We start from the raw sequence: 15,423 nt of genomic DNA, 5'->3' as shown, positions 1-15,423 counted from the left end.
AGAAAAGTAGCTGGTTATTTCACAGGAGCATGTTGTAGGAAGATCAATAACATCAACTCAAATATAGAAAGGATAAGAAGTAATACCTAATAAGAAAAACCAGCTCCGGTAGGCGAAGGGTTAATCCCTGGTCAATTTCAAGCCGCTCTGCTGAGAGTACTAATAAAGCAGTAGGAGCTGGTGCCAATTAGGGTGGCCCTTCCCTTGATGGGAACAGCCATCCCTTAGGAACTGTCAACACATTCTCCCAGGGCCGCGATCAGCCAGCCAGAAGAAAGGGAAAGGGGCTGAGAAACGGTGGTGACCAAGTTCTGCTGGCACTTCGTAAAATGGTGACGGGAACTGCCAAGGGCAGTGGAGTGAATGCTAATGAGCTGAGCGCCGTTTCCAGGGAGTGGACCTGAAAAATGTCCCCCCAGTGACCAGCAGCCCTCAGGAGGGCCGCTCGGGGTGAGTTCCTATGGATCCGACCACAGGCTTGATTTGCACGGAAGAACCTAGCCCTGCAGCCGGCCTTGCTCCTCGGGTTCAGAGGCCTCACAAACACTTCTGACTCAATGTCAAGGTCAAGTTTTCAAATTTAAGAAAGAACAGAAAACATTTTGCATCTTTAAAAAAATCTCATTCTCAAGTCTAAATGATAAATAGTTTTAAGCATCAACATGAAATATTTTAAGTGTTCTTTGTGGATTCACACAAATTCCCCGTTTCCCCCCTCATCAGAGCTTATTCTGACGTCAGGGGGCTTATTTTTAAAAGGCCAAAACCCCTGATGGATAACCATCCGTGTGCGGCCACATTCTGAAGGTTGTGGACTTAATCTTTGTTATCTGAGAATGCTTGAAACAGAAATAAAGAGCTCGTCTGAAATTCGCACTCAAAATATTAATTCCTCTTCCCCAGAAGAGCTTTTCAGCCATTCCCAATTCTCAAGAACCCAAATGAGACAAGAAAACAAAAAACTGTAAATATGATGTGAAAATGGAACCGTTTTCTTCTTCCCTCTCCTGCATGTCTTTATTGCCACATTTCATTCTGAAAAAAAAAAAAACTCTGATGTGAAAAGAGATGGTAGGCGGAGAGGCAGAGATGGGAGGGTCCCATAGATAAAAGCGAGTTATGATGACAGTTCCAGTTGTTGGGGAGAGTGGTCGACTCACAGATATTCATTATATTATTAAAAAGTAATTATATAACTATTACAAAATTAAAGAAGGTCACATATGTACCGCTGGTGAGAGCATCACACACCAAGGATTATTATTATTCCAATTCCATGTATTTGAGGTCCATTTAAAGAAAAAAATTAATAAGATGGAGATGCAGACAGTAATTCTCAGGCCTTCCAGAGTTCACCCAACTCCTTAGCCAGGGATGCCTTTATGGGCACACAAACCTGTGCACCTCGAAGGGCCCCCGCACTTTGTTTAATGTCCCGCTGTTGCAATCTTGAAATTCGTAATAGTCTCTGAGCAAGCAGTCCTGTGTTCATTTTGCACTAGACCCCACAAATGATGTAGACAGTCTTGTCCCTAGGTTTCTAGATAGTAAATTTACCTACAGTTCCCCCAAATTGTGTGCCCACCCTACCTTGATATATTTAAAATTTGCTACTTCTTACCCAACAGTTGTTATTACAGGGGAGCACTCTGAAGCTGTCTTATTTCCTGTTATCCAAATCAGTGCTGCCCGGGCTACACAGGGACCTGCAGTTATCTGCTGTGCTTAAAAGTCTGCTTCTGAGATCAAAAACTTTAAATAGAGCCCACTGGATAGTCTGCCCCTCAAAGACAAGGGCACTGCAGTCTGAATCTCCAATCATCTCAACGACTGGATCATGCAGATCCGTGCTTTAATATTTGTTCAGTTTCAACTACACCCATAACCAAAAGAAGACAATGTCTCCACCATTCTCTGTGGTGGGAAGAACTCACACAAAAATTTGGGGAAATCCTCATTTTCCAGGATTACCAGCTGAAAAAACATAATGTGGGCAAGTGTTCTGTGTTCCTGAAATACCCTAGAGCGATCAGGTAGAGAAAGGCATTTCAAGTGCAAATATAACTCGATTGCCACATGGTGCAGAATCTTTCCACCCCTAGACTCCAAAAACCCAATCAGACAAGCGGCCGTAATCTGACTCCCAGCTCACTGGGAGCCGCGGGGCTGGCAATGAGGGCGGCACTCTGGCCAGGAGAGGCATGAGTGACAGACCCGCAGCAAGGCGGTGGGGGTAAGTCCTTCTCTGCCGTAAGGGAACAATGCTCAGGGCCAGAAGATGAAACTCTGACTCTTTTAGTACAGATGTGTGTGCCTTGTCAGGCAGAATCTAGGAGGAAACCACAGGGCAGGTGCATGGTTCTTTCAGGGCTGAGTACTGGGCGTACTCATCAGAGAGGCAGAGGGAGGGCAGAAGAAAAGGGATGCTTTGTGGCAAAACCCTCCGTGCGCTGGAGACCCGCGAAAGCACCAGAAAATCCCCCTGCGGAGGTCAGTCTAAGCTGTCGTATTTTTTTTGTCAGAAAAATTACTTACCCAGGGGCTCAGGAGTGAATCCGGTTGGGGGTTCAGCTGGAAAGTAATGTGTCCGGCCCAGTACAACCCGGTCACATCAACAAACCCCCTTTGTTCTGGGGCGAAAGAAGCAAAACAAATGGTGTTGATCCATTTCCAGGAGCGTGAACCCTGAGGGAACGCTGATGAGAGGCAGAAAGAGGGGCCGTGGGAGACGCTGGGGCCAGAGGGACACATATGCCGCCGGAGGACCTTGGGGTTCGCGGCTGCCTGAGGCTCACTCTGCCCTGCAAAGAGATCAGATTTCATGGGTTTTCAAAGAAGGCTAAATGCACACCTAAGGACTATATTTATCTGTTTGGGAATTTGGGGGCTCTGTTTTTTGGTTTTTGTTTTGTTTTTAATTTTTCTGGCTGGTGAAAGTTTGAACCTGAAAAGAGCAACTGCGTTTCTTAGACAGGGTCTCGCAGAGGGAGACAAGCACAGAGAATGAGCAGGGCGGGGAGGGGGCTGTCCCCAGGGCCCACCCACCTGGCTTCCTTAGCTTCCTGCTCTGTCCTCTTCCTTCTTCCCACTAAGGCTGGCCACGGAAGACCAGCACCTGACATAACACCTTGCCCTTTGCCGTCCCGGCTAAGCCACGGGCTGCTGGTGAATTCAGAAGCCACCCTCGAACTTCTTTTCCAATTTGTGAGTTCGAGGTTCTCCCCCATTGGGGAGACTTTTCACCTCTCTCCCAGGGCACCCTCCCTGCCCTGTTCCGAGGGCTGTTTTTGTCTCTTTCCTTATTCTTCCTCTAGGGAGTGTGATGGCATTGTCTTCCCCGCTGGGGTTTTTCCTGATTACGTGATTCACTTAGAGGAGTTCACTTGGGCACTGGACGCTTGGGACAGGGCTGGCTGCTCCCTTCTACAGACACCTGGGCTTGGGCGGAAGGTGGGTTTCTCTCTCCAACTCTGAAGCAAAGCCCCGTATTAAACCAGGGGCTGAGCTGAGATCCTAAAGGCCAAGGCAGACGTCCCCTGGCCCTTGTTGGCACAGCGTTTCCCCACCGCCCAGCCAGACCTGGGCTCCTGGGGACACTGAGCGATGGGAGAAGGGAGGGCCCACTCTCAGCACTGTTCAAGGGAAAGCTGCCGTCGTGCCCATCTGTTAAAATACTTGGCTTTCTTGACTAACCCTTTTCACAGTCCTTTGGGATGAGAGTCTCTGCTAAATGCTGTCCACACTCCTTTGCTCCCATGTCTGTCACAGGCTTAGGAAAAGGGCAAATGTCTCAACTAATGGGGGAACGGGGGTCGTTGCCCCCCGCCCCCACCAAAGAGAATCTTAGCCATTTCTTGACAGAATGAGCTGCTGGCATTAATATCTTCAAACTCCATCCCTTCTCAGCAATAAAGATCCAGGACATTAAGAGGAAAGTAGACGGGAGGGAGAAAGGGTCACCGTCCCAAAGGCTGCGTGGCTGCTCCCCACCCCACCCTCACCCCCTCCCCCAACCCACACACACACACACACACACACACACCCGCCCCAGGAAGAGGCACAAGAAGAAGAGAAGGCCATGAAGAAGACAGTAGAGAGAAACAGCTGTCCAGAGCCTTCTGTTTTGAGGACCACGGTCTCCCTGGCCACACCCCCTTGCATGCGGCCTCCCGCAGCTCTGCCCAAGTCGCTGTCACCCACAGTTGGCAGGCAGCGTGCCTGGGCGCTGCTGACACACACTGGCCGCCAGGATCCCTTTGGGAAGTTTTATCAGGGGTGGAGTCTCAGGCCCAGGAAGGGATGGTCCCTGAACTCTGCAAATGCACCGCGGGGCCTGGATGCACTTTCCCGGGCGAGCTGCCGGGCACCTGGGACACTGGCGGGCTGGCGGGGCCGCTGCATCTGTGCCCCTGGCGCTGCCCGGAGCCTAGCACGGTCCGGGGTGGCCGCTCCCGCCCTCGGGGAGGCGCCCCGGACTCACCCCGGGGCCTGCGTCCCCGCGCCGCCCCCGGACCCGGGCGTGCCGGGCTCCCAGACTCCACCCGCTGGCGGGGGAGAGGGCGGCGGCGTCCCTGTCCGGGTCCCCGGGGCCCAGCTCCTGCCCTGCCAGCCGCCCAGTTCCCTTCCAGCCAAACGAATTTACCTTCTCGAAAGACAGACTTGCAGATTTCCTGGCTTCCTAGCAGGCCTCCCCTTCAGCCAGAGTCTACAAATCCATTTTCAGAATGCCGTCTGAACAGTAAAGTACAAAACTGGAAAAGACCCCCCCTTTTTTATGGCTGTAAATTCCAAATACAAATGACCTGTAAAAAGTACATTGAAACTTCAAAACTCGATCTGAGGGAATTAACTACAAGATAAACCTATTTTAGTCTTAATTCTTAAAGGAACTCGACTTAAGCATTTTCCTTTCTAGGGACAATTCAGATGATTTTCCAGTGAAACTGGATGGTCTTTGGATATTAAACCAAAGGAGGTTAGAATAACTATCTCTTGACTATTAATTAAGGAGATAATTAACTAAGGAGATTTTCCAGAAACACTCTTTCCTGGTATGCAAAAAACCTTTGAGGGGGGTGGGCTCCCCACAGTAGGGCAAGTCTGCAGGCCGGGCCATCTTCACCAAAATTCACAAACCCTGGTTTAGTAGCTTCTGAGGCCAATTTGTTTTCCTTTTCAGTAAGTGTGGACCTCTGTGTAGAAGAGAGAGTATCATGGTGGCCTTCAAAGGGGTCTGGACTCAAGCTTTCTGGAAGGCAGTCACGGCGGAATTTCTGGCTATGCTCATTTTTGTCCTCCTCGGCCTGGGATCCACCATCAACTGGGGTGGAGCAGAAAAGCCCTTACCCGTCGACATGGTTCTTATCTCCCTTTGCTTTGGACTCAGCATCGCCACTATGGTCCAGTGCTTTGGCCACATCAGTGGGGGCCACATCAACCCAGCTGTGACGGTGGCCATGGTGTGCACCAGGAAGATTAGCATCGCCAAGTCCGTCTTCTACATCGCAGCCCAGTGCCTGGGCGCCATCATTGGAGCTGGGATCCTCTACCTGGTCACGCCTCCCAGCGTGGTGGGGGGCTTGGGGGTCACCACGGTACCATCTTTAGCTCTCGTTTTCAAACTAGAACTCCAGGCTCTTTATAGACTGCTATATGACACCCTAGAGGCCTAAGAGACCTTCCTAAAAGTTGCTAATTTATTCCCAGGGACCGTCTGATTCTTGATGGGGTGAAAACTGATACTGGCCACACTGCATCTATCATATGAAATCATGATTTGCTGTTGAATGACTTGAATATCACTGAGTCTGGGTAGCACAAAAATTGTGCTGTTTTTTTCCTCTCTCTCTCCATCCCAATGACTACACCGACTACATATTTAGCTTAAGGCGTTTTTTATTACAATTATTTGTTGGTTCACCAGCAGAAAGAACCATTTTTGTTTCTTGTCATGGGCATGAGGTTTAAAATGATCTACATTCGGGGTAAACCCTCAAAAAAATAAATTGGCACTTGATCCTAGTATTGTTCTTAGCTGATTAGGAATGTCATTGGTTAGCTCGGCACCAGCGTTGATTAAAAAAACTACACACAGTTTAAATTTTAATTGAAATATATATTAATTAATTTAAATCTAATTAATGGATTTAATCATTGCCTTATAAAATTACAAAACTCTCAAGAAACTCTTTTATAAGTTAAGTGCAGCAGTGGCACTTTTTCCTTCCTTTGTAGAAAAGGATATTCAGCACAAAGTCCCACTTGGTCATTGTGAGAATAATTAATTATCTTGTGATGGCCCAAGATGAGTAGAAACTTATTTCTTTTTTTGAGGGGGGGAAGTATCTCAACTAAGGGTGGGACAGAACACTCAAATTAATCATCAGTTTTTACAGAGATAAAATATATCTTTCACAATGATATGTTATCGTAGAAAATGTTCTCTCGCCTTAATTCAGTTGGAATATTTTTCTCTTTCCAGGTTCATGGAAATCTTAGCGCTGGTCACGGTCTCCTGGTGGAGTTGATAATCACATTTCAGTTGGTGTTTACAATTTTTGCCAGCTGTGATTCCAAACGGACCGATGTCACAGGGTCGATAGCTTTAGCAATTGGAATTTCTGTTGCAATTGGACATTTATTTGCAGTAAGTCTCCCAGTCCATTTAAATAATTGATCCATGTCGTTTATCCTCCCCGTTGAGCTGGCCTGAAGATGTTGTGTTTCCCAGCTGTAGTTCTTTAGTATCCAGCCACGTCTGTCCATTTTAGGTGATCATTTTGCTAACTCTGTGATGAGAATGTTGATATGGCTGGGCTATCATCTGGACAGTTCCCGTAACTGACTTGGCAAATGGCAGCAAAGTGCAATGAAGGATACTTGTTAGGAGCCCTGTGTCAGCAACGTCTGAAGTTCTGTTCTTTTTCCCTGTAGATCAATTACACTGGGGCCAGCATGAACCCTGCCCGATCCTTTGGACCTGCAGTCATCATGGGAAATTGGGAAAACCACTGGGTAACCTTTCTGTTCGTTGTTCCTGTTTTCCTCTCATTGAGCTCTTTTTTCCTCAGTATTTTGCTCACTAGTTTCTCTTCCTCCCAACTTTGACCACCCGCCCCCTTTACATCTTATTATGTCTTTCATAAAGACTAGCACATATCTGCTGCAAAATGTCTCATCTTATATCTGTTCTGGGCCTTCAATGATCGTCCTTTTTTTTTAAGCATTGCTTTGGGCGCTGTATCTGCCAGACTTCGGCAGAATATATTATACATGGAGGTTGCCTATCTGGAACAAGTTAAAATCAAGGTGGGGGGGTGAATATGGTGTTTAAATAATTGAAAGTAAATCCTTCCCAGCAATAACAAAAAATGTACTTGCAAGAAAAAAAGAAAAAGAAAAAGAAAAAGAAAGAGAAATGCTTAAAAGCACTGCCCTTAGCAAAAATATTTACCTTTTCTGTTTACAGAAGCATGAATCCAATTAATAGTATACGAGTTGGAAGCATTTGAACTGCAGATGGTGAGGAATAAATGGTGCAAATGCTTATGCTATTATGACCATAACCACGGCTAGAAAGATAAATGACTTTCAGAAAAAGACACACTTCTCAGCCTCATGCCTAACCTACTTATTAATGTGGTGGCAACACTTCCAGAGAGCTGGGGTATCCGTTTTTAAATACCACAATCAATCTTGTTTCAATTGTTTCTTACCAGAAAGAAATTTAAATCTTTTAAATGAATAATGTGGCAGTGTTGAAGGTCTATTACACACTAACTTACAATAACCAATAAACATGAGACGTATGTCAGCTTCAAATGGGGCTAACTTTTATTTTCATTTACACGTTATGAATGCTATTTTACACCTTTCATTTTTAATTCATGAATGTAAGTATATGTCACTTCTGTTTTTTTAATTTATTTTTTATTGAAGTATACTTGATTTACAATTTGTGTTAGTTTCAAATGTACAGCAAAGTGATTCAGTTACTTTTTTCAACTTTATCCTCTTGTTCAAAGTATTCTTTTTTATTTTATTTTATTTTATTTTATTTTGTATAGAGGAGGAAATAACTAGGATTATTTATTTATTTACTTTAGCAGAGATACTGCGGATTGACCCCAGGACCCATGCATGCTAAGCATGTGCCCTCCCACTGAGCTATACCTTCCCCCTGATTACACATATATATTCTTTTTCAGATTCTTTTCCATTATGGGTGTCACTTTTGTTTTAATCTCATGTATGCAGTGGTTATTGGCACAGTGACACTCACACAACCACGATTACCTTGCACCACTGCTATGTGCATTTACTCCTAAGAAAAGTGTCCCAAGTTCTTACCAGTAGTCTAGCCCATCATATAACAGCATGCGAGTCAATGATCAAAAGCAAGATTTGGGACCCAGCCATGCAAACACTTAGTCAGCCATACTATCTGTGAGATTGGTCATTTTGCCACTGACATTTCCATTTATGTCTCCAGAGATTTGCCACGTTAACGGGAGTGGAAATTTTTAATGGAAAGACAGTATGTAGATCTTCTGACGAAAGTACAACTTTTAGTTCAGTTTATACATTCAAACAGCATTTGTAATTTAATTTAAATTTAAACAGTTTTCTAAATTAAATTTGGAAAATGACAACTTTTAATCCATGAGGACTTTAAAATGTAGATGAAAACATGTTTTTATCAATTATTTGTTAGTTATAGGAAATGGGTTAAAATTTAAATAGTAAGAAAATTCTTAGCTTGTTGGTTGAATCAAAGGTTCCCCTTGTTGCTACTTTATCGGGAAATGAACATCCATTTTGCAGCAGTGGTTGTGTGAAATTAGCAACTAACTTAAAGTCTGTCTGTAGATAGTTCCACAGACTAGAAATAACAACAAAACGTTAATGGTGAATTTTGTGTGTAGTGTAGTAACATTTTTTAGCTTCCCTCTTTATACTTTTCTGGACTTTATTTTTAATCAATAAATCTTCTTTACTTTTATAAATTTTAAAAGTTACTTTACAGGGCAGTATGACTTTGGGAATAGCAACTTGAAATTGAGATGTGTTTTTGAGAGCATGCAGTGAGATGTCTTGGCCACAGGTGTTTTGGGGGAAGTGTCGGAATTGTTCAGCAGTCCTCTTTCTCCCGTGTGGGATTTGTAGTTGGTTGAATAGAATATACCTAATGAGATCTTACCAAAGGAACAGAGGGCAAAGACATTTAGAGGAGGGCTCTCGTTTCTCCTTTGAAAGGGCACAGAGAAGGTAAACTCTCGCACGTTTCTTTCATGTTCAAGATAAGGCACTTGGTTCTCGCAGCCACTCTGTCAACAGGTTCCCTGTTAAGTATATGTGTTCAGCTTCAGCTTAAAGTTTGACTTTTCTTTAGATTTTGCGATGAGGATGCTAAGTGAGCTTAATTTCCAGAGAGTATTTTAAGCCAGAAGCATTCATCTTTTTTTTTTTTGAAATAAGAGAAGTGTAATGTAGCAGAAAACTGTAACAGTTCAAAAGAGAGATTTGAAATCCCACCTCAATCGCTTGCTAAGCATGAAATCTTAAGCAAGTTTTCTTTCAATTTAAAAAAAAAATTTATTGAAATATAGTCAGTTACAATGTGTCAATTTCTGGTGAACAGCACCATGTCTCAGTCATTCATATATATACATATATTCATTTTCACATTCTTTTTCATTAAAGGTTATTACAAGATTTTGCATATAGTTTCCTGTGTCTTAAGAAAGTTTCTTACCCTCTCAGAGTGTCAGTTGTCTTACCCATCAGATGGAATAATAATAGTATCTACATCGAAGGTCGTTGTTAGAATTAAATGAGTTCAGACAAGAAAAGCCCTGAGTGGAGCCAGCTCAGAGAGCATGATCCAGAAACAGGGTTTCTGTTCCTGAAGTTTATCTGTTGAATGAATGGCTAGGATCCCACAGCCAACATGTGCTCTGAAGCAAATGTTGAAATGTATCCAAACTCAAAACTGAGTTTATTCTAGACGTTTAAGTGATACGATAAAAAATTTCTTGTTATTGACTTAAAGCCCTTAGAATGGCTCATCCTCAGCGAGCCATCACCCGTAAACTCAGAACAGATTTTTCCACCAATTCATCAGTGTAAGAACCATGAGGATGAAGTAGCTCTGCAAAATTAATGGACAAACTATGGGGTTTTTCTCTTAAAGCAAATCACCAAATTTTAGAGAGAAAAGCATGTAACAGAAGGAAGATGACCTATAGCTAGCCTCATCACAGACATCTTTAAATTGTCTAGGAAACATAGAATGGAACAGGTTACTAATGAAATTAGAACTCTTAAGTACTTTACCAGTATTATTTGAATTTAGTCCTGACAACCCATGAGGTATGTATTACCATAATCCCTATTTTGCAGATGAGAAAATCAAGGTTTAGGAGGTTAAGTTACGGACGTAAGCAGTCACAAGGTTACTGAGTGGTGGAGCTGGGATTCCACTTGTCATGCTGTCCTGAATAATTAAAGCCCAAAATGATACAATCTGTACTAGGATTGTGATTCTACAGAAAACCAATGTAAGATGGCAATATTAAGAAAATACGTACTCTCCAGAATTTTTTTTTCTATTTTAGTTGGAGACATCTTAGTGTCTTCTTAACTTAAAATACAGCCAAAGAGGGCCTATCTTTGCTTTAAGGATTATTAGAAAATGGAAAGAACATAATTACTGAAAGCAGGAAAAGAGAAGAAGAAACAGTCATTTTTTATTTTCTGTTCAAATGTTATGTAGTAATAACACATGGATCTCGGATACAGATTTAATTTTCTTATTTTCTTTCCAATTCTCCTTTTTCTCATGCATGACACATTTGCTCTCAATTTAAACCAGCTAAGTTCTATATCTGTGTATTGTTCAAAGAAATAGTTTTACTCCACTTACACTCTAAAACTCTTCCATGCTTTCCCCAGATATATTGGGTTGGACCAATAATAGGAGCTGTCCTCGCGGGTGGCCTTTATGAGTATGTCTTCTGTCCAGATGTTGAACTCAAACGTTGTTTTAAAGAAGCCTTCGGCAAAGCTGCCCAGCAAACAAAAGGGAGCTACATGGAGGTGGAGGACAACAGGAGTCAGGTAGAGACCGACGACCTGGTTCTGAAACCCGGAGTGGTGCACGTGATCGACACTGACCGGGGTGAGGAGAAGAAGGGGAAAGACCCATCTGGAGAGGTGTTGTCTTCAGTATGACTAGAGGACAGCGCTGAAAGCAGACAAGAACCCTTAGAACTGTCCTCAGATTTCCTTCCACCCATTAAGGAAACAGATCTGCTGTAAACTAGACGTGTACAGGTTTGTCATTTCATGTCATATTACTTAATCTAGACAGTGCATATTTTGTTATTTACCAAGGAGGAATGGAAGAAACCTATCGTGAATTTCAAATCTAAAAAAAAATCTTTTGAAAAATATCCCCAAAGCAAATGTCTGTCTAGCTTATGTATCTGCCATTCATTCACAATCAATTTAAAATGTGTACCACGATTTTGTTAAGCCTTGCCTGACAAAGCTTACAGACATACCTATCAACTTACTCCTTCGCCACCATGAAACTGGTATTGTCAATCCTCACCTGAGCAGTTATTCTGTTAAATCAAGTTTATCAGTGGCAAAATGTAGCATGTCACAGAGTTATGCACATTCAAGAGAGAAAATAGAACAAACCCTTTTGCAGACAATCCCTATTTATAAACTACCTCGGCAAAAGAATATTAGTAAGAGTCAATGCTAATGAATTGTTTTCATTTATATCTCAAATGCCCAAATTTCAACCTCAACTCCAATTTATAATATTCCTTCCTCCTCCTCAATGTCCAAGGTAATATGGAACTAAAGCCCAGAAAATTTGAAGAATGTTCAGAAACCCTATATATGTTCCACCCTAAAAAAATCCAAGTTATAAGGCATCTATTGAGGTTCAGGACAAAAGACTTGTAAGATCATATGGGGGGTGGGTGGAAATTTACCATCATACAAAAATCACTAAGAGAAAGGAAATCCACATAATGGTTTCAAATAGTTGATCTGTTTTCAGTGCACATCCTCAGATACACTACACGAGGTTAACAATCTAAGCTTTTAACTACTTAACCATTTTGCTAATTTTTTTTAATTTATTGGCAAAACTGGGGGGTTTGTTTGTTTGTAACTTTGGTTATCTATATTTAAACATTAGCCGAGACCTACTTTTGATAACAAGAACGTGACTAGTTGAGTGCTGACTTTTTATTAATCATTAAGCTCTGCTCATTCTAGAAGGCATGAATTGGTCCCACCAGTCCCGATCACTGCTCCTGTCCCACTTCTCATGACGTTTCTTGATAATCTGCATTGTGCGCGTAATGATATTTTAATGAATTAAAATGCACGAGAGACAAAGACTGACGTGGCTGCAAAGTAAAACGGTGGGGACTTCAAAACTCTGTATTCAAAGCTGACTAGGTGACCAGTCTTTCATTTGTAGAAGATAGTACATGTAACCCAGCCCATTTTTTTAAGTCTTTTTATTACTGGCTCATTTATTTGTCAAAATAGCTTGTTTTTTCCCTCTACTGCTTTGCCTTATGTCAGTAAAATGATCTCTGGAAACCCCAGTTTCTACCATCTTAACTGTCTAGTCTAGCCTCTATCTTAGACAAAGAGCAGCAAAAGTCAATTCCACTGAACAAAAGCTAATAGGAAAGCGAAAACCTATCACTGCACAGAGTGGCTTGTAAATAGCTGATAATCAAGGGCTTTCTTCTCCCATGCACAGTTCCTTTTAGTGCTAATGGCAGTTGTGTGTCTGTGGCAGTGAGATAATGGACCACTATTAAATCTGATTCTTTTCGGTGCTAGGAAAGTAATGCATGAGGTTCCCAGAGAGACATACGCCAGGGTAGCGCCTGGGAGTCCCACTGGCATCTTTTTGGCAGGTGCCTAAATCCCAGGCCCCTTTTGCAGCGAGGGGGCAGACCACAACCTCCACCACTGAGGCCCCTTGCTTCTTGTTGGGGGCAGAATCTGTAGGATCTAGGGTGCATTTCTAAGGATGATTTATGCCCATCTTTTCAGATGTTTGCAGTGTACCACTAAAGGCTTAAAACCGGGGGTGGTTCGGCTCAAAGGATAATACTATCAACCATCGGCCAATAGTCAATTCAAAAATCGGTTAGTAAGGGAAAAATGAAACAGGTTTTCCGAATACACTTACCATTTTACTGGCCCATGATCGTTTTTATCCAGCCATATGGTTTACTTCCTATACACTCACTTTTACACCCTCTTCCAGTTAGAGCATTCACTAAGTTAGTGCTGGAAAAAAAACAACTCATAAATGATGTTTTTATTGTTTTCCATCAATGAACAGAGTACCTGGCACATAGTAGGTATTCTAAAACAAGTGTGTTAGTTAAGAAAAATACATGTAAATTTCATATGTGATTTAAGAATATAAATAATTTTCTTTTAATCTTTATTTTGCTCAACGTTCAATAAAAGCAGGATTTCAAGGACTACTAAAGGAAGGCAATATAAATGTAAAAACTATAAAATATATTTTTGCATTCTACAATTTTAGGGGCACGCAGCAAATGAAAGCTTTTGCACTTTTCTTTTCCCGCATAAGAGACAACATATTTTTGTATTTCACTCAAGGCTCTGCTAGTAAAAAGTAATGAAATTGTACCTTTCTAATGACATCTCTACAGCAGGGGTCTACTGCCTGGTGGATGGCACCAAATTATCCAAGTGTGTTAGGAGACTGGGGCTTTTTCCTTTAATCCTGTCTTATTAATGAAATGCATCGCGCTGCTCCCAGGAGAGCGCTGCTGACAGATATACAGAAAAGAGATCAGAGAGAAAAACTGGAGGGACATAAATGAATTATAGCCAGCCAGGAAACGGTGCCAACCATCTCTTCCCTAAGGAAAAGTACAAGCACCCCCAAACTGTAAGGTGGTCCCCAATCTGCAGAACTGTAGAGTTGGGCAAAGGAGTACAAAGGGTGAGGAGTCATTTTTTAAGTTTTCGGGGCTTTCTTAAAATTTGGGGACCCAGAATTTGAATGTATGTTTTCATTTTATAGGAGATGATAATTTCTTCAAGAAATCCTAAACTTTTCCACTGGAAGGAAGTATTTTCTGGTATCTAAATAGTTACTTAAATGTAGGATTCCTGCGCTTTGTTGCTGCCATTTGATGTTTGGCATAAATTTTGATACTTTCTTTCTTTCGTCTGACCCTTTCCCTAATGCCGTTGGTAGGTGCTGGCTTAAGCTGCAGCTCAGTCTTGAAAATTTTACAAGGAGATTAGAAATATTTCAATAACACATATGATGGAATTAAGCTATCTGATTTTTAGCAGTGTGGACCGATTTCAAATAGCACAAATTTTAGGCCGTGAAGCCAGGCAACTCACTTACTGGTTTAAACTTGATAATGAACCAGAAAATTCCAAAATAGAACAGCAGATTCAAATGCTGACATCAATCCTAGAGAAGCTCTTTGTTGCTTTTTGTTGACACTGTTCCCGTACGTGATGGACATTTGACAGAGAAATTGCCTTTGTGACAGCTGGGCCCAATAGACAAACTTATCAAACAACAGAAAGCCCATGTAAGTTCTCCTTATAAGCACTGAAGGATATGCAAATTCAGAATAGTTTGTACCTGAAGGTAATTCTGTCTTTCCTAATATGTCGATGGCATTGAAATTATTAGGCCAGAGGTAGTTAGTATCCGGGAAATGTAATATAACAAAACTCACTCTCTTTACCACAAATCGTGTGTGTTTGCGTTGGTGTTACAGTACTTTATAGATCACTCCATAACAGCAGTAACTTTTGAAACCCATAATTCTCTGAAATACATGGAAGACATTTAATTCAGTGCTTAAAAACTATGGCCACTCACTTCGGCAAATGACAACAGCCTATGAAAACACATATCAACGAAATGTTACACAACATGTGCACAGAATATTAAACTCAAGAGCAATTATAGTGTTACCCAGGCATGTTAAAAATCCAAGAGCTAAAAAATACACCGAATTTAGATAACCCATCAGAATATATTTCTAGATTCTCTTCAGGATTAATTAAATAAACATGCAATTTATGAAACTATATAAACAATTGTTTATCACTTTTATGACCCAAATCACAAAATTGTAGTTCAAGATAAACTGGTGAGAATAAACTGAACATATGGTTATATTCACAATTATTTATTAACTGAAACGTTATTCCAATATTAGAGCTAATGGTAAGGAGGCTGAAACTGTAATGTCTAGTATTTGGAATAATCTATTAACGTATTAGCATTCTGGTTGATTTCCATGAATTATGTTGTATCTCATATTACTAAGCTTTTGCAAATAAACTTTTTAATGTTTTAAAAGGGAA

At 41.8% G+C, this 15,423-nt stretch overlaps 1 protein-coding gene and 1 long non-coding RNA gene across 3 annotated transcripts in view; one reads left to right on the top strand and one right to left on the bottom strand.

Annotated features, from left to right (window-relative positions):
- The window catches only part of LOC141574905 (uncharacterized), a 19,502-nt gene extending 15,788 nt beyond the window's left edge, over window positions 1-3,714 (bottom strand). Inside the window, exon 1 of the long non-coding RNA XR_012502032.1 lies at window positions 2,536-3,714. This is a non-coding gene — a long non-coding RNA (uncharacterized LOC141574905). The remainder of the gene's footprint in view (window positions 1-2,535) is intronic.
- AQP4 (aquaporin 4) lies at window positions 2,092-15,423 on the top strand. Of its 2 annotated transcripts, none has more exons than XM_010969032.2 (5): window positions 2,092-2,233; window positions 5,180-5,594; window positions 6,482-6,646; window positions 6,934-7,014; window positions 10,954-15,423. In XM_010969032.2, exons 1-5 carry the CDS (start codon window positions 2,202-2,204, stop codon window positions 11,230-11,232), a joined length of 972 nt encoding a protein of 323 aa, XP_010967334.1. In that variant the 5' UTR covers window positions 2,092-2,201; the 3' UTR covers window positions 11,233-15,423. The 2 variants fall into 2 exon arrangements, with proteins under 2 accessions (XP_010967334.1, XP_010967335.1); XM_010969033.3 differs by lacking the exon at window positions 2,092-2,233 and adding an exon at window positions 2,252-2,490.

The sequence above is a fragment of the Camelus bactrianus genome, chromosome 24, assembly GCF_048773025.1.
Source record: "Camelus bactrianus isolate YW-2024 breed Bactrian camel chromosome 24, ASM4877302v1, whole genome shotgun sequence".
Lineage (NCBI taxonomy): Eukaryota > Metazoa > Chordata > Mammalia > Artiodactyla > Camelidae > Camelus > Camelus bactrianus.
This window is presented reverse-complemented; position numbering and strand designations above follow the sequence as displayed.

Excerpts from the sequence above, each read along its gene's own strand:
- AQP4 (XM_010969032.2), top strand. The coding sequence starts at position 2,202 with ATGAGTGACAGACCCGCAGCAAGGCGGTGGGG. Across the intron at positions 6,647-6,933 it reads CAATTGGACATTTATTTGCA|ATCAATTACACTGGGGCCAG; the intron begins GTAAGTCTCCCA and ends TTTTCCCTGTAG. Across the intron at positions 7,015-10,953 it reads GAAATTGGGAAAACCACTGG|ATATATTGGGTTGGACCAAT; the intron begins GTAACCTTTCTG and ends TGCTTTCCCCAG.